Source organism: Alternaria postmessia, assembly GCF_024291825.1.
Source record: "Alternaria postmessia strain BMP 2775 chromosome Unknown scaffold_2, whole genome shotgun sequence".
Taxonomy (NCBI): Eukaryota; Fungi; Ascomycota; class Dothideomycetes; order Pleosporales; family Pleosporaceae; genus Alternaria; species Alternaria postmessia.
The window spans coordinates 493890-521185 of record NW_026260075.1 but is presented as its reverse complement, the minus strand read 5'-3'; the positions used below and the strand labels follow the sequence as shown (position 1 = coordinate 521185).

The following is a 27296-nucleotide window of genomic DNA, read 5'->3' as shown; positions in this document are numbered from 1 at the left end:
CTAGGCGTAACTCGATCATGTCAACATTCCACCGACAACTCACCTTGTTCGTGTTGTTTTGCTCGACTCGATAATCTTTCCAACCAAAGGGCTTTTTGTTAACATGCCAAGCTAACTACCTATACAAATCTTATGCATCATTAGGATCTTATACACCGTGCCTCTAGTTGCCGAGGACAACAAATCCGCTACACCATCAATCGCTTCATGACTACCCCTTCAGAACCATCTTCTCTCCTCAATCTTAGTCCACCATCTCCCTGTCTCGCCCTCCTCTCTCGGTCCCACGAATTCTAATACCTGGTTGCCTTTCCCAATCCTAATGTCCAGATCGAATATGTCGCTCGCAGTTCTTCTCTCATCCTTTACGCCCAAGCAAAAGCTAGCCCTCACGCGCACACCACCCTTCCTTTCCTTGGCTATCTCACTCAAGAAAGGTCCGATGTCTCTCGCAACACGATACGCGAGCGCCGAAGGAGTGAATTTAGTCTTGAGTTCAACAGCCCATCGGTTGAAGTTCTGAGTCCGTGGCACCACGCGTGGGTTACCAAAGTTAGGAAATTGTCCTGGGTCGACTGGCTGGTCGTGCGTTGGCGACGCCGGAGGTGTCACGATTGTGAGTGCAGTCGAAGAAGGGGAACGCGTGTCGAGCCAAGATTGGATGATTTCTGTGTCTCGGTAGGAATCTTCATACCAGGTCATCAACCAGAAGGATATTACGAGTTGTTTAAGATTGTCGAAGGAGCGAAGACCTGTCAGTAAAGGATTGGTGATGGGTGTTGTGTATGACAGGATCGGGCAACCGTTGTAGCCGCATATCTTGAGCTCCTCGACTGTGGATGCATGGTGCAGGGCAATGGTTTGGAGGAGTGGTGCTTGAGGCGGCCAGCCGTAGTTCGGTTCGAAGTCAAAGTCCAAGGGCATAGGGAAGCCACGGCGGTAAGCGGCTAGGATGCCAGCAAGGTCCTCATCTTCAAGGTTGTAGACGAAATCGGAACCGGATTGACCAGGGTCGATGGCTGCGAGTTGCTGCCCTCCCGCACCCCATGTGTTTCCTGCAGGGAAAGAAACGCCAATCATGACAATCTTCTTGATCGGACACCAATGTAATGCGCGTAGTAACTCTCGCTTTTCGTCACGTGGTATACCGCCTTCAAGTTTGATCTGCTCTACTTTCCGCATGTGAGGTGCAAATTCGTCAATGAACTTTCGTCGGCGTGTACGTTCTTGCATTTCTTCCATGGTACTACACTTAGCTGTAAGTGGCTCGCCAGGTCCTGAGTATTGCGTATCAATGCGTAAGTCTGTCAATGTGTTTGCCAAATGCGCAACCAAAGTCCGGCATCGGTTCTGAGTATCAACGGACGGCTTAACGTGGTTGTATATTCTGTCCATGGGCCAGCCCAGGCACTGTATCTTGGGGTGCGCCTCGAGAAATTCCAAAAACGGGCCTTCCAGCAGAAAGACGTTTTGAGGGAGTATTGTAAGCTCCAATACAGCATTGCGAATCTGAAAGGCACGTAGGTGCGGAAAGCGCAGCTTGCTGAGTGCAGACAGGAACACTTCAGCATCAGTACTTGAAGCAGAAGGCTCGGCATTCCTCCGTCGCCAATGTATCCAGTCTAGATTTAGACTGGTGAGGGTGGAAGCAGAGTTTGCAATTAGCCACTCCATTGGGGGTCTGAGGTCAAGCACGAACTGTCCAGGTGATATAGGTTCGGAATGTACCGGATTTGCATCAACGTAGTCTCTAATGTCCGAGAGTTCCTCCCACATGATCGCATCGTATGCCCTGGCCTTGTCTCTCAACTCTTGTGTTGAAGAGCGTGGCCATCGTTCCGGTAAACCCTCATGAGAGATCTGGATAGTGGTACCAACGAAACCTCCTGCTCCATTGTGCATCTGATAATATTGCCCGCCACGCGAAAGCGAAAACTCCATGAACTGTAGCTGCTGAGTTTCCGTTCGATCCGACATGTCCTTTCCAAGTCTACGCAGACGAATACTTTCAAGTCCAGTGGGGCTGTTTTGCAAAAGCCGGAACAGCTCGGTCTTGTCGAAGCAACAGCTCTCTAACCACAATTTGCGCACGGGCATACGTTGTGGGCGACCATGATCGAGGAAGCCAGCGACGAGTGCGTTTGTGAGCCTCCAATGCCCGTATACAATCCGTAGTGTGTGCACGTTGATCAAATTGGGTATCGCGAGCTTGACGAGAGTATGGAGTCGTTCATCCTGCGAGAGGTTGTCGGCGTCGAATCGCATTCGTGGGAGTTCATTGAAGATGTTCGGCGCCGGTAGGTGGCATCGATGGGAGAGTGTCTGAACTTTGGATGCGATTGCAGGGTTACTGAAACGTTAGAATGGTTTGTGTAGCAGACTTGGTGTACCTACGTCGCAAGTATGTGCAGTTTTTGGACAATAGGTGTATCGTCGTGCTCATCAGGTTCTCCACGGCCTCGCTCCCCCCACAACAGATCCGTCTCCTCATTGAGGTGCAACTTCCATTGGTCGACTAGGCAGACGTTCTGCCACAGTATATCCGTCGCATGCTCATTGAGGGTCTGCGAGACTAGGGCGACGTGTTTGAGCGTAGGAGTGTCGAGGTAGGCGACGATGAGTTGAAGCAGCTCGCTAGGGAGAGACTGTAGCTTGGAGAGGGGTCAGCATCTCTCGTCAAACGAAGGCATCAAATCAAACACGCCGCATAGTCGCACAAGATGGGCATGGTGCGTCTGTAGAGCGAACCAGTCTTGTGTCGGAGTACATACAGAGAGTGGGCGACTTTCGGCCCTTGGGTCTGGCGGCAACGGCGAGGTCATGACGTTTAATACAGTGCATGTAGGAGTCAGACGTGATCACAGATGCGCATCCTATACAGAGGGCGAAGGTCTTAATCGCGCATGTTGAAGAGTAATGAACATTGGATGTGTGGATTCGTGAAGCCTGGGCAGTGATGTGCATCGACGCCATCGGTGGGGTCCCGCCCCCCACAGCCACCCCTGTCCACCTAGACATGTGAATGCCACGCCACCAACAACGCAGCGCGCATCGTGTTTACTCGTCATCAAACAACGATACATTGATTGCAGGAGCTTTAAGTCGGGTTGTAGACACGCCGCTGACTTCGAGCGGCTTCAAGATTCCTTCCCTGCTTTCGTCGCCGCATCCTGTTGATTTTTCGGACCCCTAATCATCCTGTACATGCCAATACTAGGCGACACATCTTTAAATCCATAAAGCGGGTATAGTTTTTGCGCTGGACTGTCGGCTACAAGGCTTACATATGCCAGAGGTGCGTGCTCGTCCACGTAGTCCAGAAGCCTCTGCACGATGCGCTTTCCCAGTCCTCTACGCTGATGATCTGGGTGCACCGCGATGTCCACCATAATCAGGAAGAGCGATCCATCGCCGACTAATCGGCCCATCGCAACAACATCCTGTGCAGACGCAGGAGTTGTGTCGTCAAGCATGTCTTTTCGTTCGTATGCGACGATGCAGCAGAAAGAGTTCGCGAGCGACTTGGGCACAGCTTCCATTGGTGGGGGTGTCATACCGGCGAGCTTGCGGATATCGTGGTACCTTTGCGGCGTCGGTAGGCCTTCGAGGATGACATATTGTGATTCGGCCATTGTGAATAGAGATGCAATGCTTGGACTAACAATGTATTAGATCCGTAGGTGTTGGTATTAAATACGTAGCATCTCGGAGTGAAAGCGGAATAGAACGCGGCACGCCCTACGTCGGTCTTCACATCGCGACTCAACACAAATAGGCTATTCAATGTTTCTAAGTTCCGGGATACTCTCGACACGTCTACAATTCATTGGCCTCATCCGCACACATGGTTCGCCGTGGTCGCATTATGAGTGCAACACTGCACACAGTCATAGCGTAAAGAAGCAACCGCCTGCTGGTTTGTTCGTGCACTCTGGTGCAATGCTCTGATCCGCGCTGTCATCACGAATTTTCCAAGTACCCAAACGCAACCCATGCTGGAGGATCGACTAGAGATAGACAAGGTCGTCAACACGACGTTGAAAAATTTGGTAGTCAAGCTCTAGTTATAAGGAGAATATAGCATCAAGTCTGAATGTAGTACACGTGCAGACAAAAGTGAACAACAATTCTCGTTTGGTTCGTGCTGGTTGTCCAAATGCGCTGGTGTTACTCCTCAAACGTCCAAGACTATGACTTTGCGTATCGCGCACAATCGCCGAGGTCTGATGATGGAGCAACCCACGGAGAACGCGGCCCGCATGCTTCATCTATTGAGTAATCTCTTGACGTCGTGTCCAGGGAAGGGCGATATCAAGGCAGAACCAAGATTCGGCAGGATGTGTCGCACTGCAGCTGTAAAGATTACCCTACATGAGAACGAATTTGGACGACCCAAGGGCGTCCTCGAAGCTGCAAGCTTATGCGACTTCGAGATACTGTAATGCATGTGATCGTGTAGACTGCAATAAGCTCAGTCGCATGATGTAGTTTTTTTTTTTCTAACTTTGGACGCGGAACTTGCGGGTGACGAGAACCAGGTTATTGGGTAGATGACCCACAGGATTGAGAGCGAGCTTGCAGCTGCTCATCAACCAGTTTCCTTCGAGTCAGCATCCTTTGACGATATTCGTCACCCGTGCGCTGTACTACTCAGCGGATTGGCAACCTGCCAGTGGATCTGAAGCAGAAGTGAACAAGTGGGCATCATGTAGCCTGCGCTTTGCCACGCAGCCACTCCGCTGGACTCTTTGTTGTAGTCTAGTATCTCCGTTCTCGCATTTGTAGAACCATGCGGCTGACATCGTTGACTGTCATGAGCTTGTCGGCTAGAAGCACCTCAACATCATCTTGAGAATAGTTGACCGAGTGCGGGACTGAGGCCAATGCAGACGAAACGCATCGAGTTTGCATGTCGGACAAGCGCGTACGTATCCGGATGCGGTGATATCTGCGAGGTCCTGATGCGCCAGTAACTTGGCGCAGAGATCAATCCACCTTTTTTGCTAAACGAAAGCATACTGAGGCTGGGCTTCACGAGTAAGTTGGCATGATAGTCATAGACTATGTGACAGATCGATATTTGGGAAGACACCGGCATAAAGAGTTGCGGAGACAGCTGTAGGAAATTTGTACCTGGCTAGTAGGTGGACGTAAGCCGGGAACCGCAAGTCGCGAGGCGGGTAGGCTACTTGCGTAATCCTTAGTGGAAACATATCGACTACTCCAAATAGCACACCGAGTCTATTGTTTCAAGGCGTAACATCACAAACATCTTGACTCAACACTGTTTCTGGAGACCGCGGAACGGAAACAGGCATCCTGCCTTTCTCTCGACCGGCGTTTCTGCCCTAGGCTTCACAGTCTGAAGAGGCTGACTTCGGCATGAAGGAGGTTGCAGTCGCCGATGGAGGCTGGTGGCTTGTCGTGGGTGAGACAATAGGCTCAGGGTCCAATGCAGGGTAAGATGACGTTGTGCGCAGATAACGAAGACATCTCAAATGAAAGCTGAGAGAAGACAAGAGATTGTGTGGAAGGACGAGCGTCGGACTTGCGACGTCGGCTCTCCTCACTTAGATAACCTGATGTTTGTGGCAAGGGAGCAGGGGCTTTAGGCTGAGAAGGCAGATGGGGCGGCGATCCGCGCGACTGCCGGACGATCATTGGATTTCTGGGCTGTCTCAAAATAGATTAGCTCCATGTGCGGCGCGACAAACGACACCATCAGCACCGATCACTACTCTGACACGCGACGGCCACCCGTCACAACGCTGATGTTTCCAAGAGAGCCGCGCCTCTCGGATGCATTGGCAAAGTTGTCAATTCAGCTTAATCGGTCAACATCAGCTGTGTCTCTCGTGATCAGGGAATGCTCCCAGGTTCTTCGTGCAGATTTTGTAAAGTGTCACATATGCACGCAATCTGTATCTGCTTACTCCATTCTGGTAGGACACCCAACAACATCCGCTTTGCGAGCTTGAATGTCAGGTCTTCTGCTACTATCTCCGGAATGTTTGACGAGTCAGGTCTCTGCCAGCAACCAAGTAAACGTCCTTGGGCTACCCAAGTGTGCACTGCATCGTCGATGATTACTCGTTAGGACTATGGACTGCAGCGATCGTCCTAGTAATTTCCTCAAGGTCTCCCTTATCAGCTTGGTCTACAGCAAGCTAAACGAAAACGGTTGCGGAGGAATTCCAACCTATGCCTGGCTTGGCATTGATGTTGCAGTCTCAGCACAGCCAGAAAACTCCTGGTCCTTGCAGGCCACTGAGGTCGTCAAACAAGCGAGGGCACTATTTACGATCATAGCCGTCAAGCTTGTTAGAGGCCATGATCCACTCTCACGGCTCTGACACACAGCGTCCCGCGGCTGCGCACGGAATATCGGTACTCGAAACTCCTTTCCCTGTTAGAGAATATTGACACGAGCTGGCTTACATGCCTAGGTAGTGACCGTCCGATGATGAGGCCTACAGGTTCTATATGTAGTGCTTCATGCACCCGCATTTCTCATTTGAACGCTGGACATCTTTTGTGACCCGATATTCTGGTTGTCGTCACGCTGGTAGTGATTCTTTTTGTTATTACACAGCTCGCCAGTATGGGTCTTCCTTCAATATTATTAGCGGTAGCTGTGCTGGGTGCATATGTACTATACAAGTGCTGGGATTCTTCTCGTCGGCAGAGAATACCCACAGGTCTCAAGCCTCTACCAGGACCCAAAGGTATGGCACTCTCTCCATCTGTAGATCATGTAGACAAGTCCTACAGCTGGACCCTGAAGATCATACAAGTACCTTGGCTGACGGATATATGCTAGGCTACCCTATCCTTGGCTCGGTGCCTGAGGTTCCTGAGAAGAATGGGTTCATCAAGTTCGCAGATTGGGGCAAGCAATATGGGCCTATCTATCAATGCAACTTGGCTGGTCACAACCATGTCTGGATATCTAGTGACCAAATTGCCAAAGACCTGCTATCGAAGAAAGCAGCGATCTACTCGGACCGACCACACATTCCGTCTTTGATAGACGACAATCGTTCAAGCGCCCAATATCTCCCCCTCCTCAGCCGAAATGGTAAGGACCATTGACAAAGATTGTATTACCGCTGTTGCTAACGTTTAGTAGAGGGTCATACTCGTCAAAGGAAATTTGCAAACATCATCATGCGCGAATCAGAGAAGGCCGCGTTCCATCGATACCCTGAAATCGAATCAACACGTATGTTGACCGAATTGCTGGATGCGCCGGACCAATACAATCATATTCTGGAGTCTTTCATCTCACGCGTCACTTGCCGGCTTGCCTGGGGTCACAGCGAAGGCAGTGATGAGCTGAAGCAACGCGCGCGTGAGCTTCTCATCGGTGTCTCACCCACTGGTTCTCTGAGCAACAAGCTTCCGTTCCTTATGTCTCTCCCTGACTGGCTCTCCCCACCCAAGGCTTGGGAGAGGCGACGTGCGACCACTGAGCGTACGTGGTTCCAGACAATGCAAGAACAAGTCGTCGACGATATGCGATCAGGACAAGCCGCTCCATCTTGGATGAAGACGTTCTTGGATGGCCGCAGCAAATGGGGCTTCAAGTCCGACACAGAAGGCGCATATGCTGTAGGCATGCACGGTATTGCTGGAGCTCTCACTATCGCTGCTCCTATGCAGACCTTCTGTCTAGCCATGACACATTATCCACAGTTCTTGCCTATGTTACACGAAGAGCTTGACCGTGTCTGTGGAGACCGGATACCACGTTCAGAAGACCGACCAAATCTTCCTTTCCTACGAGCCATCATTCGAGAGTGCATTAGATGGCGCCCCCCAGTCCCCACTGGCATTCCTCATTACCTGATCCAGGATGACGAGTACAATGGTTATCATATTCCCAAGGGTAGCACGATACATCCTTTGGAGTGGTAAGTCAGGTCAATCTTTTGGATGCATTAGAAAGCTAACTGACTTTCGCAGGGCCATCTCCCGTGATCCCGATCTGTACCCCGACCCGGAAGCCTTCAACCCTCTACGATGGATCAAACCAGAGTACCCCACCTATCAAGAGCCTCTTTCCCAATACCCGACTATAATCAACTCAACACAGTTCGGTTATGGCCGAAGGACATGCACTGGACAGGCTGTGGCTGATGAAGATCTGCTTATTGGCATCGGTGCGATTGCCTGGCTATTTGATATCAAGAAATCACCAGCAGAATCCACTATCCCGCCCGTCATGAAGTCAACGAGGACAGAATACAAGATTGGCATGAACGAGAAGGCTTCAATCTCTAACGAAGAGCTCAACGCAGGTATAGACACAACAGACCCAACAATGGAAGAGAAGATCCTTGCGAAGTTCTCATATCCTGGATCCGACTCAGCAAACGACGTACAAGAGAAGTCGAAGGCCGCCGAGCCAGCGTATAAGCCGCTGGAATGGGGCGACATCACCAAAAAGCCCGAAGATCCGACACTCGACTACTCCATCTTGCTCATCGCGAAACCGATACCCTTCAAGTTCGATTTGAAGCCTCGTGACACTGTGCGAATGAACACAGTCCGTGGTCTCTTCAACCAGGGCGTCGAGAACGGCGATTATCCCAAGACCCGGAATTACTGGGGTCCAAACCAGGGACGGGACTTACCTGTGGGCTGGGGTAAAGTATAGGACACGTTGTTTGTGACTTGTGGGCCTGCAGATGCAGGCTTGTTTACCCCAGCACGCAGGCTGCGGATGGGGACCCGGCGCTGACCCTGCAGCGCTGATCATTGATATATAAAGGAAACAATAGTAATTCATTTAGAGCGGGATTTGTGGGTACTGGGTGCACTCGAGGCTTTGTGTTGCTCCTTGCATGGTTTTGGCGTTGGTGGTGCTGTGGCCGTCGATAAGGGTATTACGATCTATACGTTCTTCAGCGCTTTTCTTTTGTATATCTATCTCTCCAGTTAGTTTAGCAATACCCATCTTGACAGTAATCAACATTGCCATCGCTTGCATGTGATGGCGGTGGCATAGGCTCGAAAATGATTAGAGAGCTTGCAGCCGACATCTGCCAGAAGTGGAGATTGGAATGATAGCATGCTTTCGATGAACAGACCGCAGTACGCTTCGACTTGCTTTTATCGTGGTTCATTGAGTGCTGACCACCATTACGGATAATTCTTCGGCTCGCACGGCACTCGCGCAAAATATTGTTCCTAGCACGAATACCGTCTAGTTCACGCTCCCGTAGAGTGAAGACGGGACACGTGAGGCTAGTAAACTCCAGCCACACTTGGGCATCATCTAGCCACGCCTCTGACATCACGCATCCTCGGACCGAACGGCCGCAACGCGACATCGCCTGTTCGCAAACACCAAACACGACATCTCAATGCGCCTAAGATAAGTCGGTTCAGCTCACCGCGAGCCCAAGTCGCTAAAGTCATGCTCGGTCTTGAATTCACTGCGACGCGTACGCAGATCGCATCCTACCTCTTTGGCGTCGCTCTCTTCAGCATCAGCTTTCTCGTGTTCCTCAATAGCTCGATATCCTTCGTCATCACACAGCGCATTGGCCAGTCGCGAAATGTGGGCGATGCGGTCGGCACCCTGGGCTTCGTGGATGAGTTGGTAGCGCTCATTGCGTGTCCAGCATGGGGTTTACTGAGCGACAGGGTTGGCGTGAGGAGTGTTGCGGTCATGGGGTATAGTATTGTAGGTGTTGCGCTATGGGTTCTTGTGCAGGCGAAGAATGTGTACCCACAGTTGTTGCTTGCGAGGGTGCTGTTTAGTCTGGGTGGAAGCGCGACGTAAGTTCTGAGGACTTGGGATGCTCAGACATGAGAGGCTAACATCTGACCAGCGCGACTATGGTCACGGCGATTCTGCCCTCGATGACTATTGTCAAGGAAACCAAACCTGATCCGCGGTCGCCGACACAAAGTCGTGGTAGATCGCATGCGCCGGCTGCTTCGATATCGTCCGAACTCACCATTACGCCCGCGCGTTTCCGATCAAACTCCCCGGAAGACCATACACAAGACACGCCCTTGAAGAAGGACTCGGGCGTATCCACGTCACAACTTGCCGGGTTAGTGGGCATGTTCACAGGATGCGGTGCCTTGGTCGCATTGTTCGTTTTCCTACCTCTGCCAACACAATTCCAAAATGCTGGCGAGCGTCCCGAAACAGCTGTGGCAGATGCTTTCTATGTTGTAGGAGCCATTGCTCTTCTCGTGGCACTGGGCTGTTTCTTCGGCCTGCGCCAGTTGCCAGGCGAAGAAGCGAAAGGCTGGAAACGCCTTACTAGCAAAGGCGTTTACAAAGACGTAGACAGCCACCTGACACGCGACGTTGTGTTATCTTACCCGCGTCTCTTTCTGGAAAGTGTTCGCCTTGGTTTCACTTCGCCAAACATCGGACTCGGCTACGTAGGAGGATTCGTCGCACGCGCATCATCAGTCGCTATATCGCTCTTCATACCCCTGTTCACAAATCACTATTTCCTGCAAACCGGCCGCTGTAAAGTGGAATCCAACATTCCTTCCGATATCAAAGTCGCTTGTCCCGAAGCCTACAAACTTGCAGCCATGTTGACGGGCATCAGCCAGCTCATAGCTCTCATGTCTGCACCCCTCTTCGGCTACCTTTCCGGTCGTTTCCCTCGCTACAACATCCCTTTGCTGGTAGCAGCTATGTCTGGAATTGCAGGCTACTCTGCATTCGGATCACTCACAAGCCCGGACTATAAGAGTGAAGACGGCACAGGTGCGATCTTCTTCATCGTGGCGTTACTAGGCATTAGTCAGATCGGCGCCATCGTTTGTTCCCTTGCCTTACTCGGCCGTGGCATCAACAATGATGAACACCCCTCAACAGCCACCTCGGCATCTGTGTCCGTGAACGGAACAACGTCGCATCCATCTGCAGGCGCTACACCGCCACACAGCGCACCCATCACTCCCTTGGACGAAAACGCTCCTTTGCTTCCAGAGCACATACACTCCTCGCGCTCTGCTTCCGCCTCAAGACGAGTTACATCGCACAACCACATTAAAGGCTCGATAGCAGGAACTTATAGTCTGCTGGGTGGCTTTGGTATCTTACTACTGACTAAAGCCGGTGGTGCGTTGTTTGATAGCACGGGGCCTGGCGCGCCGTTCTACATGATGGCAGGGTTTAATGCACTGCTTTTCGTGGTTACGATTGTTGTTAGTGGGCTGCAGGGCGCTAGGAGGTGGAGGACGGTGGTGTGGGGGCCTTAGAGCGTGGTTTGCTATATGGCCATGCGCAAGAATCATATATCGATGCAATGGGATGAGGCACTTGATGACTCTTTCCTGGGAGGAAGTATATACCCTCTTACGATGATATCGGCATCTCACTTTTGTCATCCATAGTTCGTCGTGATCAAATGCCGCAAGTGACTTTCATATATAGGCCTGTGCAATTGCTCAACAGTTGGAAGTGAGCAAAGTATCCTTCTCGATATCCACATGATCATGTAATGATGCAACAGAACCCTATATCCTAGCACTATCCAAAACACTTCGCACACACATAAGCAATAGTCCTGGGTATCCTAGTTTATAAGCCAAACAAACTTAAGTCCAATGTCAAAGCCCCCAAAGTACTTCACTTCCCACCTGTCTAGCCCATCTTTCCCAGGACATCCCCCCAATCCAGCACATCAACCTTTTTCCTTGGCGGCAACACATCAGCAACAGTTGGTCTACCAGCCAGATTCTGTGGCCACTGCTTATTGCCATCGACCTATACATACCTTAGCCCAAAGATTTTTCAGATGGTTTGTTCGAAGCTTTGTCACTCCTCGTGGGCGTGGAACTCACTGCGGTGCTGCCAGTTAGGGATGTAATACGCTGATAGCCGAAGTAGAAGTCCTTAAATTTATCGCGAGAACTGCCCTGATCGTCAAGCTTAGGGTTTGGATATCTCGACTGCGGTCGTGATGAAGATGCGGGCGAAGCAGGTTGGACGCGGCTTTTAGGGCGGACATGTGGGTTCGCGGGGAGAGAATGGCGCGGGCGAGACGAGTTGCCGCTGACGCGATCGTGTGTAGATTTCCTGGGCTGTTCGAAAGCACCTGGCAACGACTTCCTAGCAGGCTTCGGCTTCTGAATAGACTGAGGTGGTTGTCTAGGTCTGCTAGTCTCTGTACGTGCAACACCTAGCTCCTCCAGTGCTCTTTGTAATGTTTTCGTATTCTGAATGATGCCCCGCGTGTACAGCGTGTTGCGAATGTTATCTTTGTAGAAGCGGTAGTACGGCTCAGGGTTTTCTCCTTGATCAATACAGTCCATAGCGTACTGGCTATAATCTGTCCTATTACGGATGATAAAATCGTCCCACTGCCATTTTGGCACCATCTTGTCTTCTTGTTCCAGCTGGTACATCTGATTGCATTGATTCTCAAAGTGCTTCTCATTGCCGTTATACTCTGGATATGCCGCCTTGAAGGACTGGAAGACTGTCGTGTTGCTATCTTCATCTATATCCTCGGACGATATCGACAAGGGTTCAGCATGTATCGGAGCTGGCCCGCGTGTCAGAGTATCGCTTGGATGAGCTTGGAAGGAGGCGTGCGAATGAGATGGCTGAGGCGCTGGGCTTGTAATGGGCTGTGCTCTTCTGGGGCTAGGTTCGTCGTAAAGACCTTGGTGTCGAGGAGATAGGCTAGAAGATGGCTCCCTCTTCGTCACTTGATCAAAACCATCGATCTCCATGATGTCCGAATCATCATCAACGGTAGGCTTGCTTTCAAGCTCGGGTTGATTCTCAAAGCTTGTTGTGCTTGAGTTACGTTGCTCCCGAAATCTGCGCAAGGATTCTTCCCGATCCTTGCGCAGTGAGCCTACTAGGTCAACATTAGACGATACATCATCTCCGAAGCCGACGATCTTGATTTCTCGCCTTTTAGGTTGCCGTCGATTGCTTTTGGTTGGCGAACTAATGAGCTTACGTTTGGTAGGTTGTGGGGGGTGATGAGGTACCATCGGTGATACATCCAAGTCACCATTGTTCTGAGATAAGTGCACCGAGTATGGGGTTGCGTGCGACGCAGACGTAAGCACACCCTCGCCATCCAAGCCATTCGGTAATTGTCCTGGAGCTACGACAACGCGAGCATTTTCCTTGTTGAGATCTTGTGCGGCTGGAGACATGTCGAGCATCTCTACATCTTCGACATTATCGGTATCCACATCCTTGGCCTTGCCATGATGTACTTCAACTTCCTTGCGCTCACTGCCTATGTCTTTCTCTTGTGTATGCGACGGATACTCCTTGACACTTTCGAAGTTTCCGACGTCAGCGAGATCAGATAGACTAGGCGTATCATATGTACTGTGAACTATTGAGGTAGATGACGTGGGTTTCGACGCGCTACTTGACTTTTGTGCATTTTTTGGTTCTGAGGCATTCTTGCCTTTGCCGTATGGAGTATCCTTTACGTGAATTATGGGAGAGCGTAGGGAAACAGCATCTGGAAGCTTGTCGATCGCTGATGGTGGTTGTTTTCGTTGTGCAAGGTCTTCTCCCAAGGCCTGTGGAACAGACTCTTCCATCTCCATTTCCTCATCAGAATCGGCAGATGCAGCAGGACCAGGCGGCGAAGATAAGAGATCGGCTGGATTGTCATCATGTGAATGAGATGCTTGCTTCTCCATACTTGAGTCCGGAGGGAGTTCCTCGTGACGCCTCGGCAGACGTTCTGGTGGCTCTGGAGAGGATTGCCAGGTCACCTGACTAGCTGTATCATCGTCTTCCTGAGTAGTTGCAGGCTCCTCATCTTGCATCTTTGGGGCTAAAGATTCGGGCGATGAATCAGGGCTTTCTGGCGACGGATCTGCGTCTGACCCACTATCGGTTTCAGCAGCAGCTCTCTCGTCAGCTATTAGGTGGATGTTCTTGAGTATCGAGTAGGGCATATTTCCATTCTGGAAAGGCTGCACCCCAGGTGGAGGTTTTAGCCAACTAGTTTCTTTGCTTAGACATTGCGCCTGACTTCTCGGTACCTGTAATGTCTCGCTGTTGAAGACCAAGTCTTTCATCCAAGAGCACTCAGGTGGTTTATCACTACTGTCTTCAATAAGGCTTTGTTGGATGTCTTGCTCTTCGACTCGAGAGTGTTCGGCAGCTTTTGCAACTTTAGGGGAGATATCCCCTGCTTTTTTGACCATCTTCTTATAGTTTGGCGCAGATGACGCAGGCTCTCCATTTTCAACTTCTGTTTCGAGCTGTGTTGGTTGCTGATGCGACGGATCTGATGGGGATTCAGGAGATTCATCTGCGGGTAGCGCAGGAGCATTTTGCGGCCTCCTGAAAGCGTCCTGTATAAAGCTTGACCCAGAAGTCGTGGCGTGTGTGCTGGCGCTGAGCTTCGGGCGCAGGTTTAATAGGTTTAGCAAATTATTGCGTTTCTCAAAGTCGGTATCTGCAGCTCCTGGTCGTATTTCGACTCGTTGCGTGTCCCCAGCCATTACCGGCTCCAGCCTGTTCACTCCTATAATCTGCGGCTCATCTTCGCTTGCCCGCGGACGTGAGGGTCTTGGTTTTTGTGTTGCAAAGGGTGCTTGCGTGTCCTGCATCTGGGAGTGAAGCGCATTGCGGTCCGACATATTGTTGTTCTGACGCGTAGCATCTACCGCAGCGTCGTCTTTTGCCTCAACGTCTGCCTCTTCAACACCGGGTGCTAAGCGTCGGCGGTCTTCGAGCGCGCGGATATGGCGCAGCTGCTCTAGCAGACGCCCAATCTGCTTGCAAGCGTGTAGCGATCGTAAAGTTGCGCTGCCCTGGGTTTGCAGTAGTTCGCAACTCTCGCCTAGCCAATCAATCTGGTTGAGCACCAAGCGCAGTCTTTCGGGAGGCGGCCCGTATGAGGTGAATCGGACAGTGTATTTTCGGGCGGCTATGGTCGTGCCTGCGGTCAGGTGTAACACAGTGGGGTGTCGCTGTAAGAAGTCCCGAGCGCAGTCAGGTGTAAGGTGAGAGACTACTTGATTCCGGCCGTCAGAAAACGTAAGTGGAGAAACCTGAGGTATTGAAAGTTAGGCGAGAGAGCCAGAGGTGGTGCGCAATTACATGCCTTGAGGACCTGCAGTATGCAGTTGTGTTCGGGGTCAGGGTAATTGATAGTATCCAGGGACGAGCCGTTATCGTGGTACGCGCTTCGCTGTCTATCTATTTCCTGCCTGCTACGAGATTTTTTCTTCTCGTGTTGGTCCTGAAGCCATTGGTTACCTAGCAGCAGCTGTGACTCGAATGCGTCTTCAAGCCAAGCGGTGAGACGAATGGCCATAAAATGTGAGCTCTAGGCGCGAGGGGAAGACGCGACGCGTCTGGTCCCGGCGAGATGCGTACAGATGGAAGACAACAAGCCGTGTGCGGGGTAAAGGAAACAACATGGTACAAGTCCAGATGGAGAGGAACAGCAGCTGGTGTTCCACTTGGTTTCAGCGCATTCATGTCTTGTGCGACCTTTCACGGCGGCTGCATAGCTGCATCTCGTAGCCAAAATGCGCCCATGCCGAGGGACGTGGGGGGCGGAGGTGCAAGCAGACCTCAGGCGGAAACTCTTGGCGGCTGCGCGTCATCGCCCACCGCGTATCTTGCATACCTAGCTTGCTGTATGCACCTCGTGATGCTTCAGCTACCCGAGCAGTCGAAGCTTCCCGTCGATGCCTGGAGTTTTCTTTGCAAGTTCCATGAAGCCACTCATCTGGCCTCCCTCGCTACTGGCCGAACAAGCAATACACGTGTAACGAGATTCTAAACATTGTCGACTCCACCTCGCCCGCTATCAGACCGTGTTCCTCCATGAAGCCTGATGCTGTCCTTCACTGATCACTGTCGGACGCCGCTCGGCCTCCAAATATCCGACACACTCTACCTCACTCGCAGACGCCCGATCCTCTGACAGCAACCATGTCTCGAGACTCGCGGCGGGGGTCGTTGCAGCCGCCTTCGCTCTACCAGATGCATGCCACAGCATCACGTTCCGACACGCTTACCACCTTTGACGACTTTACCGTCCCTCCAGCCCCGAGCTCGGTTGGTGAACCTAAAGGCATAGACCTCGTACAGGGCGGCTTCAGCGGGCTGTATAGTCGCCTCAGAGCGTCAGTGGGCGGCGTCAGGGAACAATCTCAAGATGGCCGAAGTACAACTTCACCAGCGTATAAGTCTGCAGCAGTCCACCGTAGCCCAGGGGGCCCTTCCATATCTTCGCCCGTAGCCACGTCTAGGCCGTCCTCGAGCATGCAGTCACCAGCAACGGCCACCTTTCCCGACGCACTGCCTCCCTCTCGCGACTCCAACATGTCCAGTACCACACTGTCAAGCAAAGCTTCGCTAAATGCATCAAAAGCTTCCCTGGGTACCACGCGCTCCCGACCCTCAATAACCCCAAGTGTGGACACGGCGCATGCAGCCAAACACGACGACTCCTCCATCTTGAGTCCTGTGAGCGTCCACTCCAGGCACCAGAGCATCTCCAACGTAGACCTGCCGAGGAGCAACACACCGCGAGATCCTACACTAGGAAGCCAGAGGCTGAACTCTCCACATTTTCCTCCGAGCCGAGACAGCGCTGCTCGAAAACGGAAGGGCGACTTTGACCTTGTCGGTCAGGAAAGTGACGATACGGACGAAGACGACATGGTGCTTGTGAAAGGCGAGGGTCAAGCGAGTGACGGCGCCAATTTCAAGGCTGCGTCAGACACACCACGTGAAAGTCTGAGCAGGGTCAGTTCCCGAGCCGATAGCCAGTATCAACCTACCCGTTCTGCGCCGAATAAGGCGAGGGAACAGACTGAAAAGTCTCCAGAAAGAATCTCACTCAGTCGCGCTGCTGATTCTCAGGCTACTATACACGCACCTGAGCCACAACGGCCTCCCATGCTTCACGTCGGTCCTTCGCACCTGCCAGGCTACCGGCCTTCGCGAGCCTCTTCTTCCGATGGTCTAAGTTCTGTAGTCACAACTTCCACAATACGCACTCCTGCTGTGGCTCCCATCGATGAGATACAACGACAAGCCCAAGCTGCGCCCGCTGTACACAACATGTCGCGTAGCACTTTCACTCAAATGCGACGGAAGATCTTAGATCGCGAATTCTGGATGCGCGATGAGAATGCTAAAGCATGTTTTAGCTGTGGTGATGCTTTTACCACCTTCAGACGTAAGCATCACTGTCGTACGTGTGGGCAAATTTTCGACTCCAAGTGCACATCCATTGTGTCAGGCAAGATATTCGGACAACAAAGCAATCTGAAGGTCTGCAAACCATGTGAAGGTATCATATATGGCCATGACGACGATTCTTCCGACTACACAGATGACGGTGATCAAACTTCCATATACGACAACGGTGACAGAGCCGAGTACTCGGATGATGACGAAGCTGACCATGTCGAGAGTGATCACACCAAGATTGGAACACCTACCATTAGCATACCCATGTCTCGGAAAGTGGGCAGTGAGAAGAAACGCCGTTCACATGTCATAGAAGTCGGCCCTCAGACTTTAGCCCGTCCGAGTTCTTCACGATCTTTGCGGTCGTTAGGTGGTAGACCCCGGTCGTCGAGCCACAAACGCCACCCTTCTAAACACCAGCACATGCGCCATGTCAAGCATGACGATCGCGCGCCCTTCCATCAGTACCACGACAACTCGCGCAGCCAACCAAGTCTGTCAGCTTTTCACCACGATAACATAATTGACCCTGATCTTGCGCCCTTCATGTCAGACGAGGGCTCAAGCGAAGAAGATCACGCCAGCATCTTCGCGACCCTGAGAGAAGACCCTGCTGCTAGCGCAAATCTAGATAACGAGAGAAGTGGCTTGGGTGGCCTGTTGGCTGCGATGAGAAAGGGCAAGTCAAGAGCTGGTGACAGCAGTGTCATAGGCGCCGGTCATGCTCGAGATGCGGATAACATTAGCATCACAAGTCGCAACGGCAATCGTCCGTCCCGACGAAGGAACCTGAGTGTAAGCAGTATAACTCATCGAGCCTCCCCAAGGCGGTCTAAGAGCAACACTCTGTTGAGACCGTATACCGGCTACGGTGCTAGCGGACCAGGAACGCCGCAACTCCAGCCATCTCCTTCGCCAACACCGCCAGGAGGAAGAATCACTCGCAGCGCATCGATGCAAGGAATGACGCCCAAAGTTGAGCTTAACAGAGCAAGCTTAGATCATGCGCGAAAGCTGCTGATACAGATGCTTAATGATGCCGGTGTTCCGCACGCGTCGAGTTGGGAGAAGGCCTTGATCCCAATCTTGCGCCAGTGCACAGACGATGTCAATCCTGACGTAGACAGAGGCGACGACATTGATGTGAGGAACTACATCAAACTTAAGAAAATTCCAGGTGGCAAGCCAAAGGATACGGCATACATCTCTGGGGTGGTTTTCACGAAGAACGTCGCCCTGCGAAGTATGCCACGCAACATACCTAATCCAAGGATTGCGATCATCACTTTTGCTATCGAGTACGCACGTCACCAAGCACATTTTATGAGTCTCGAGCCTGTCATTGCGCAGGAGCGGGAGTACCTCCGCAATCTTGTCAGTCGTATCGCAGCTCTCGAGCCTCATGTCCTGCTCGTACAGCGCAACGTGTCTGGTCTGGCACTCGAATTTCTAGAGAAAGAAGGGATTGCTGTAGTCTATAACGTCAAGCCTACAGTTCTCAATGCAGTAGCGCGATGTACTAACTCGAAGATGATCTCTTCAGTGGATAAGTTGGCGATAGACCCGTCTCACCTTGGATCCTGTGGCAGCTTTGACGTCAAAACTTATGTGCACAAGAATGCGAGAAAGACTTACATCTTTCTTTCTGGATGCCAGAAAGAGCTTGGTTGTACGATTGTCTTGCGAGGTGCCGAGAGCCATGATTTGGTCAGGCTCAAACGTGTCACTGAGTTTATGACATATGTGGTGTACAACCTCAGGCTCGAGACTTGCCTGATGCGTGACGAGTTTATAGATACACCGACGGCGTCTATCACTGGTACTCTTGCCTCGAACTGTCATGATCAGGACAGCTTGCAATCCCAAACCGGCACAAGTGATCCCGCTTCTCAACCTACCAGCACGTTATCCGACGGCAACAACCCACAGTCTAACGACGCTGCACCATCATACTACAGCGACATGGTCGAAAACCACCGCACTAAGATCCTCTCCTCTTCGCCTTTTGTCAAGTTCATGCAACCTTACCTGCTCGAACAGGCTCGTCAGTATGAAGCAAAGCTTGGTCATCTAAAAAAGCTCAAAAACCAATATACTGCTGGTGAGAACGACGAGAAGCCAGGAGAAATTGGCCAAAAGTTCGAACTCGTGCAACCTGAGATGGTCCACACTGTGGTGGAAAAGGCTTCGAAGCAAGTGCGGGAGTTCCTATCTGCAGTGCATGCATCAGAGTACGACAAAGCGATGCATCAGTACCTGACTCAAAAGCGACAATGGGAGCAGTATCTCTCAGGTAACACTGATCTTTACGACCCATTCAACCACCAGAAGATTGCCGTCCTATACAGTGTTGTCAATACTACAACATCAACTCCTTGCATCGGCCCGGAGATTATCGCACTTGGCTTCTATCAAGAGCACGACTACGACGATGGCTTCACACCTGACTGTACTCTAGGCCAATATGTCGAAGATCTATGCACGTCAGCTGGCGTTGCTTGTGAAGTAGGTAACTGCGACCGAAGAATGCTCGATCATTCCAGACAATACGTGCATGGTGAAGGTCAGATGACGGTTATCGTCCAAAAGCATCCGGCAAAGATTAAGGGAATGTACCAGACCATCCTCATGTGGAGCTGTTGCAGGATATGTGGCCAGGAGACGCAAGCGTTCCCGATGTCTGAATGGAGTTGGAGATATTCCTTCGCGAAGTATCTCGAATTGACTTTCTGGAGCACCAAGCTGCATCCGCGAGCAGGCATATGTCCACACGACATCCACAAGGATCACGTCCGCTACTTTGGCTACAACAATGTTGCTCTTCGTATCCAGTACGATCCCGTACCAATGTACGAAGTTATTGCACCCAAACCAAACGTGACCTGGAAGGTGGACAGCGACCTGAGATTGAAGAACAGTCAGTATTCGATGATCGAAGAGAAGTTGGACTGCTTCATGGACTCACTTCGCGCCCGTATTCAGGGAATACATGTTGAAGATGTCATTCCAGAGAAGGTAGATCTGTGTCGGAAGGAAGTTGAGATACTTCTGAAGCGCGCAAACGAAGAACACGAGTGGCTGAAGGCCAAGCTTCAAGACAAGTACATGAATTCCAAGTACTACGAAATCATCCCCATGAACCGCGCAATTCGCGCGATTCAGGAGAAGGCTATTGCCTGGGATGTGACATTTTTGGAGTTTGAGCAGCAGTTCTTCCCGTCTGAGCGGGACATTAGGAGGTACGCGAATATGCAACTAAAGAGATTTCTGGAGCGCGACGAGTCCACGAGCTCGTTGGCGTCTGTCGATGAAGGCACCGAATCAGGTGCAGATGATTCATATATCGATGAGAAAGATGAGTCAATTGCTCTGTCGCCTAGGCCTTCTAACATGTCGCCTGAGATGGCGCGCGACATGTTGAGCTCCGTCGTCAAAGAAGAGAGCGCAGCTAGCGACCAACCAGTCAATGGAGAAGAGCAGACATCTGAGCCCAGGACGCCCACTCCTCCCAAAACTAATTTGGACTTACCAATTCAAACCCCACGCGAGGCACTGGAGCGAGAGGACGTCCGTCATTTGGATCTGGCGGTGCCTTCCAACTACCCCGAAACTTCTACAACTACCAGTGAAGAACTGACCAAAACTCCCACTGCTGCCTCCGATCCAAGCAAGTTCGATGAGGGGTCACCTACACCCACTAGTCTTCCCAAAGTCAACCCGATCGACAAATCGCTTGCGGAAGCTATCGAAAACATGCCTAGTAGTCCATCTCCGCTGCCGTCAGCTTTGACTCCAACAGCAGAGAGCAAGATACCGCGACTGGTCGAAACCGGTCGACGTGAGACACCAGCCAGGCCAACATCACTCGTTAGGACACAGTCCCAACCTGGAAATATCGCGAAGCATCTGGGTCCTTTCCCAGGCTCGACCACTGTCAATAACGGGCCTACTAGTCCAAAGCCGAACACAAACGATTCTTCGAAAGCTTTTGAGCGTATGACTGAGCGACTTGGGCTGGGATTGACCACGCCAAAACAATCTAAAGCCTCATCCCGAATACCTCGTTCGATTCCCTACAAGAGTCAGAACAAAGTATCGAAGATTGCACAACATTTTGAACAGCTATCACGAGAGTTTCAAAACCAGCGTATGCGTGAGCGGCGTAACGATCGGGCCAGACAAGTGCGCGCGTTCCCACTTGCTTCTTCTAAACCGGTTGTTGAGGTATATAAGAACGTACATGACGCGGTTCAAGAAAATGAGGATTCTGACGAAGACATACGTACTCCAACCCCTCCACGGGCAAGCCTAGACAATAGCACACTTGGTGATAGCACCCTTACGGAGCGTACGGACGATACAACAACGGCCTCGCAGTCGCCAGTCGAAGAGCGTCATCCCCAGGACGCTATGGCTCAACTTCCAAGCAGTGACGAGTCACCCAAGTCTCCAAGTCACTTTCCGTCAGATACAGAGAACGACATTAGTGATACAGAGATTACACCCGAAGACATCCCTCTGCCAGAAAGTCTTTCGGGTTCCAAGCTTTTGGATTTGAGTGACTCGCAGCTAGAGAATTCCCTTGAGCTGCCCAAACACGAGAAGAACACCCTTCTCAAAATTCTTACCAGCTTCTGGTCCGAGCGCTCAGCAAGTGGATGGACACCACTTGAGTATCCTTTCTCGCAGATTGAACATGTTTGGGAGAACTCCGATATCATTATTCGAGAAGACGAGCCTAGCTCCATCATCGCATTGGCGCTGTCGTGTCCAGATTACGTTGCTAAGCGGCAGAATTTTCGCGATGACAACCTAGCGGGCAATGGTGTGATGGAGACGTTCGAAGAATCAGTCGAACGTAATCTTCTACATGAGGAAAACCACAACATCCGCTACAGTTTCACAAATCGCGGAGTCAAAGCGCACTGCAAGATATTCTATGCCCAGTCCTTTGATGCCCTTCGCCGCAAATGCGGTGTAGCAGAACGTTTTGTTGAGTCTCTATCCCGCTGTTCGAAGTGGGACTCCAAGGGCGGGAAATCCAAGTCGATCTTTCTGAAGACGCTCGACGACCGCTTCGTCCTCAAGTCACTCTCTCCAGTTGAAGTGCAAGCCTTCTTCAAGTTTGGCCCCAACTACTTTGCTTTCACGCATCAGAACCTCTTCAAGTCATTGCCTAGTGTTATCGCCAAGATGTTCGGTCTTTTCCAAGTCCAGATCAAGACACCCACAGGTCGAGACTTTGATTGGTACATGTTGGTCATGGAGAATCTGTTCTACGACCGTGAACCCAACCGCCGTTACGATTTGAAGGGTAGCATGCGCAACCGCAAAATCCAAGCCACAGGCGAACGCGACGAAGTTCTTCTTGATGAGAATCTTGTCGACATCATATATTCTGAGACACCTATTTTCGTCCGTGAGCACACCAAGAAACTACTTAAAGCCAGCGTCTTCAACGACACGCTCTTCCTATCGCAAAACAACGTTATGGATTACTCTCTCATGGCAGGCTTCGACGACACCCAACGCGAGATCATCGTGGGCATTATTGATTGTATCCGTACTTATACTTGGGACAAAAAGCTGGAGAGCTGGATCAAGGACCGCGGCAAGAACAAGCCTACCATCACGTCACCTCGTGATTATCGTAATAGGTTCAGGATTGCTATGGAGAAGTACATTCTCCAGGCGCCTAACTGCTGGCATCAGTTTAGTGGCAGACTCGTTGGGCAGGGTGTTGATGGACGGAGGGCGTTGGTTGAGGGAAGGAGCAGTATGGAGGGTGGGCATAAGAGAGGCGTTAGTGGTAGCAGCGCAGGAGGAGCGAGCACTGTGAGGGATATGGGACGCACGCTAGCTTTTGGTGGAGAAGGCCGTAATGCTCGGAGAGCTTAATGAGATCAGACTGATATGGCTACGGGTCGTTTGGCTAGCGCGGCGCTGGGGTAATGAACTCTGATTTCGATCATACTTTTTGTTACAAGCTAAGTTGGAAAGTACGTTCTTATACAAAAGTATACAACTGCATACTGCTGCCACTATGTTTGCTCTTTCCTCAGCCCCTCACCTAATACGCCAACAACACCCTCCACATCTCCCATCTCGTCCTTCCCCTCCCTTTCCACAACATCAGCCAACCCCTGAAACACACTTGCAATCTCCCTGAAGACTTTCGCGTCGCCCTTCCACCCACCTTCCTCTTCAAAACACGCTCCAATCTGATTCATCTCCTCCACCCAACGATACGCTTTCCCCGTGCATCCCACAACACTCCTCTCCGCCTTCTGCCTCGCACCAATGTTGTATACGTCCATGTACTCGAGTAGCGGGTTCAGCACCCCAAGGGACGACGCGGTGGTAAAAGATTGCAAAGCCAACGCCGTGAAACCTTTCGACAGCGCCGCGAAACAGCATTTCAGGCCTGATGCTGTACCGATTTCTGCGCCAAGATAGCGTGTATTCAGCACTTCTGCCAAATGCGTACCGGATACTGGTGCTGAATGAAGAGGATGCGGACCTGATAAGGGAACACCAGGTCTTTTCCACCCATTTGTTTCTGTTTCTGATGGCGATGGTGGCCCGCCAATGATACCTCCGTCGACGAACCGCAAGCCCGGCGCATTCTGCTCGAATGATCTTGCCATTGTTTTCACTGTGGAGGGGCTAATAGCGTTTAAATCCAGGTAGTAAAGTAGTTTTCCTCCTCTGTCACGTCCGTTTGCTAGTGCGACTTCCACGCGTTTCGCTGTTGCAATGGCGTCGCGGGGTGGCACGATACTAAGGATATAGTCGCAACTGCGGACTAAGTCTTCGTCTGTATCAAACAGCTCAATTCCAGCAGACTCGGCACGGGATTTGGTTGCGTCGCTGCGAGCACTGATGTTCGTGATCACGCGGTAGTGATGTGCTTTGAGAAGTTGGGCGATGCCTAGGCCCATTTGGCCGATTGAGAGAATACCTATTGTTGTGGACATTTCGGGACAGATGGCTGATAGTTGTGAGATTGAAGAGATTGGACTATGGGTTGTGTTGTAGGTGCTGTGAGGATGATGACGAAGTGGGGGATGTATGGTGGGGTGGATGTCGACGGGAGCTTTAACGCAGAGTGGTTAGTGGAGTGTAGGGGCGGACTTCAAAGTTCAAGATCTCATAGCTTTCGGATAAGACTTTTAGCACGATAGTGGTAATGTACATAGCTACGATTGTCTTCATTTATCGAAATCGTCTGTCATTTCTACTCCGACATACTCTGTGACTATGTTCAGAGCGTTCCTCCTCTAACGTCCAGATCCTCAGAATGGCTTTAACAGGTTCAAATCATGAGTTTCAACTTGATAGCCATCAGCCTGGTAGCCGCTAGTAAAGTAAGATGCCGCCTGCGTATTTCCCTTCATAGTCCACAACATCCAGTTGAGAATGGCTTTGCCAAATCGGCCGCCGTTTGCGTCACCTAGTGTACCACCATGGCCAACAGGAATGTTACCCTTCCATGATGGAACACCCTGCGCAAGATTTTTGAAGTCGCGTTCGCCCTTTATCTCGTGTTAGTCTACATGCCAGGAACGAAGAGAGGGTGAGTATGGCAAAACTCACGTTCTGGAATGCAATGTCGCCCTGACCACCCAGTACAAAAAGTACGGGCTTCCTCCAGTCTCTAGCTGCGCTGGTGTTTGAAAGCAGACCTGAACTGATCACTCCGATTGTGTCAACGCGACTATCCCAGATGTTGTCGATAGCCTCAACACCACCACACGAGAATCCTGCCGCCATAATCTTGCTCGCATCGACATTAGCGTACGCGCCCTTTCCAGCGTTGTTGGTGACCCAGTCAATAGCTTGCTTCATGGTCTGCGCATTTGAAGAACCTCCACCATTGGGACCGCCCTCAGCGATAGCCAGGAAGCCATAGCTGGCAATGTTCTGCAAGAGAGCGGAGTTAGAGCGGCCGTCAGTGCTACATGCTCCGTTGCCCCAGACGAGAACAGGAAGCTTTTCGGAACCGGTGTTCTTGGTCGGGTAGTAGATTGTGTGGCCCTGGAGAGAGTTGTCGGTCTTGTATGTGCCGGGTGCGTATGGGCCTGCTCCGCTACCTTGCTGTCGGGCCTCTATGTTGAGTGGAGATGCGACGGCGGTGTCCAAAGTAAGCGCCACAATGGCGAGACTCAATGTGTACTTCATACTGTTCGAGATGCGATACAATCAAGGTATTTGCGAGCTGATCTGAGGAGTGATGCGGATAACTGAGTCAAGTACAGAGCAACTTATATAGTCGAGAACGCTCCTGTTTTGAGTATGCTAATAAGCCCATCGCATCTTTCTTCATTTTGTCTTAGCTGGTGACAGCACACTCTTTTGAATTTGCAACCGTTTTGATTGCGAAGGGATAAAATCATCGCACCGACTACCAATGAACTCTCCATGCGTATATTCGATCGGTCCTTTTTCGTCTGAGATGACGCCTGAATCTGGCAGAACCCTTCATATAGGCCCGGGATCAAGATGTTTTGTGTGAAAACACAAACCATTTTCTGCTAGGCAAACGTGCGCTAATTGGGCGTGAGTGCTTCATCTTAATACGTTGTGGATGGAAACAGTCTTGGCCGGTGGTTAAGCTCGCTAGCTGGTCACCGGATGAGATCTTCGGGAGCGAAACGCAAGATTTCGCATCGGGTGATTGTTTCGATTGCGGGGAAGAGCATCGCGTATCGATACTCTAATATCGGCTGCTACCCAGGTACAAGCATTGCTTTTAGGCGAGGTGGTGTCGAGTATATTTCCGTTCGCATAAGGAGGGAGAGGCTTGGGGAGCTTGTGTCTGGTGGTTACGTCATGGTGCTAGTACGTACTAGCGGAAATCATCGGCACTCGGTGATGATGCTGGAAGAATTGAGTGTTCGTGAAGCTAAACCTGGTGTTGAGAAGGGAAGTAGAGGGTAAATCATTCACCCCGAACGCTATGGCGTTACGATCGTTGTCAACTCCTTCACCAGATTGGACTATAACGCCTCGTAAAACTCATCCGTTCTCAGCCGCCGCTAGATCAGGAATTTCATCTATATGATCTTGTAAAACGCTTTCGCCCTACCATTGTATGTACAAGCGCACCACACCGCTCGTGTATAGAAATGCGAAACCTGGTAGACGCGACTGAAGCTACGCAATACTTCATAAAGATGCACCATTTCCCCTCAAATCGAAATCTCTCTTTCCTCGATTCCATAGCTTCATCTTATTTCACGTTTTCCCAAGCTCTTTCCCATTTCTTCAAGCCGCTGCCTTATCGCGAAATAGCCTACTGGTCTGGACAGTATTCATCAACCGCCCTATTGGCACAGTCGCTGCCTCCATGCTGCCAACACTGACTGTCCCAGCTATTGATAGCCAAAAACGTACTGTAGAAACACTGATCCATGTACTTCGTCTCGTTCTCACAGCGGGACAAACAACGAGGACAGTATCTCTTGTAGCCACCAGCTTCAGCCTCACAAATCTCCAGCGGTGTCGTTGGAGTGGGTGTGGGTGTCTGGCTAGCGCTCGTTACGGAGCTACTAGTCGCAGATGGCGTTGGGACTATACCATAGTTTTGTTCGATACAGTAAGAATTTCCCGAAACGAGGTTGCAGCCATCTACTAGACTTGGGTTCTGTTCGACGAGTTAGTATGAGAGGAGTGCGTCTTGCTGCATTTAAGTCGTACGTATGTCTTGAACTGCACTTCTGTGATGCCCCAGTATTCACTTATACCCGCACATGTGTCAGTCTCTGTAGCGACCTGCCACCATGTGCAGTCCGAGATGGTATCTGGAGATGCGGTAGTCGGAGGGTCGGTTTCGTATGCTCCGATAAGCAGCGGAAGCAGGGCGAGGCCAAGAGTGAATGAAGCTACCATGATGTGTAATTGATGGTTGTAAGATTTGCTCTGAACTAATAGGAGGACGAGTAGGATGCGTCCAGAAGTGTGGAATACGGAATCGCTTTATACAAGTGAGAAACATGTACTCAGAGTTGGTGGCCTTACGCGTAGACAGTGAGCTGCCTGTGCGGTATCTTAGCCGCACAACACGTGCTAGGCTACCATCGAGGCCGATGAACAAGCACCTGGAAAG

At 51.1% G+C, this 27296-nt stretch overlaps 6 protein-coding genes across 6 annotated transcripts; 2 read left to right on the top strand and 4 right to left on the bottom strand.

Moving 5' to 3' along the window:
* Nucleotides 1-219: 219 nt before the first annotated feature.
* J4E82_000606 (uncharacterized protein) lies at nt 220-3632 on the bottom strand (the record flags this gene model as incomplete). Its single annotated transcript, XM_051726927.1, has 3 exons — nt 220-2350; nt 2395-2651; nt 3285-3632. The coding sequence occupies 3 exons, from the start codon at nt 3630-3632 to the stop codon at nt 220-222; spliced, it is 2736 nt and encodes a 911-aa protein (XP_051593352.1).
* A 2969-nt stretch (nt 3633-6601) lies between these two features.
* J4E82_000605 (uncharacterized protein) lies at nt 6602-11241 on the top strand (the record flags this gene model as incomplete). Its single annotated transcript, XM_051726926.1, has 7 exons — nt 6602-6725; nt 6821-7078; nt 7130-7913; nt 7966-8653; nt 8798-8939; nt 9285-9786; nt 9840-11241. The coding sequence occupies 7 exons, from the start codon at nt 6602-6604 to the stop codon at nt 11239-11241; spliced, it is 3900 nt and encodes a 1299-aa protein (XP_051593351.1).
* Nucleotides 11242-11626: 385 nt separating this feature from the next.
* On the bottom strand, nt 11627-15293 carry J4E82_000604 (uncharacterized protein; the record flags this gene model as incomplete). Its single annotated transcript, XM_051726925.1, has 3 exons — nt 11627-11749; nt 11827-15027; nt 15081-15293. The coding sequence occupies 3 exons, from the start codon at nt 15291-15293 to the stop codon at nt 11627-11629; spliced, it is 3537 nt and encodes a 1178-aa protein (XP_051593350.1).
* A 626-nt stretch (nt 15294-15919) lies between these two features.
* On the top strand, nt 15920-23086 carry J4E82_000603 (uncharacterized protein; the record flags this gene model as incomplete). Its single annotated transcript, XM_051726924.1, has 1 exon — nt 15920-23086. The coding sequence occupies one exon, from the start codon at nt 15920-15922 to the stop codon at nt 23084-23086; it is 7167 nt and encodes a 2388-aa protein (XP_051593349.1).
* A 143-nt stretch (nt 23087-23229) lies between these two features.
* On the bottom strand, nt 23230-25369 carry J4E82_000602 (uncharacterized protein; the record flags this gene model as incomplete). The annotated part of the gene is made up of 4 exons (XM_051726923.1): nt 23230-24229; nt 24440-24468; nt 24523-24723; nt 24785-25369. 4 exons carry the CDS (start codon nt 25367-25369, stop codon nt 23230-23232), a joined length of 1815 nt encoding a protein of 604 aa, XP_051593348.1.
* Nucleotides 25370-26483: 1114 nt separating this feature from the next.
* Nucleotides 26484-27079, bottom strand: J4E82_000601 (uncharacterized protein; the record flags this gene model as incomplete). Its single annotated transcript, XM_051726922.1, has 2 exons — nt 26484-26834; nt 26888-27079. 2 exons carry the CDS (start codon nt 27077-27079, stop codon nt 26484-26486), a joined length of 543 nt encoding a protein of 180 aa, XP_051593347.1.
* Nucleotides 27080-27296: the final 217 nt, after the last annotated feature.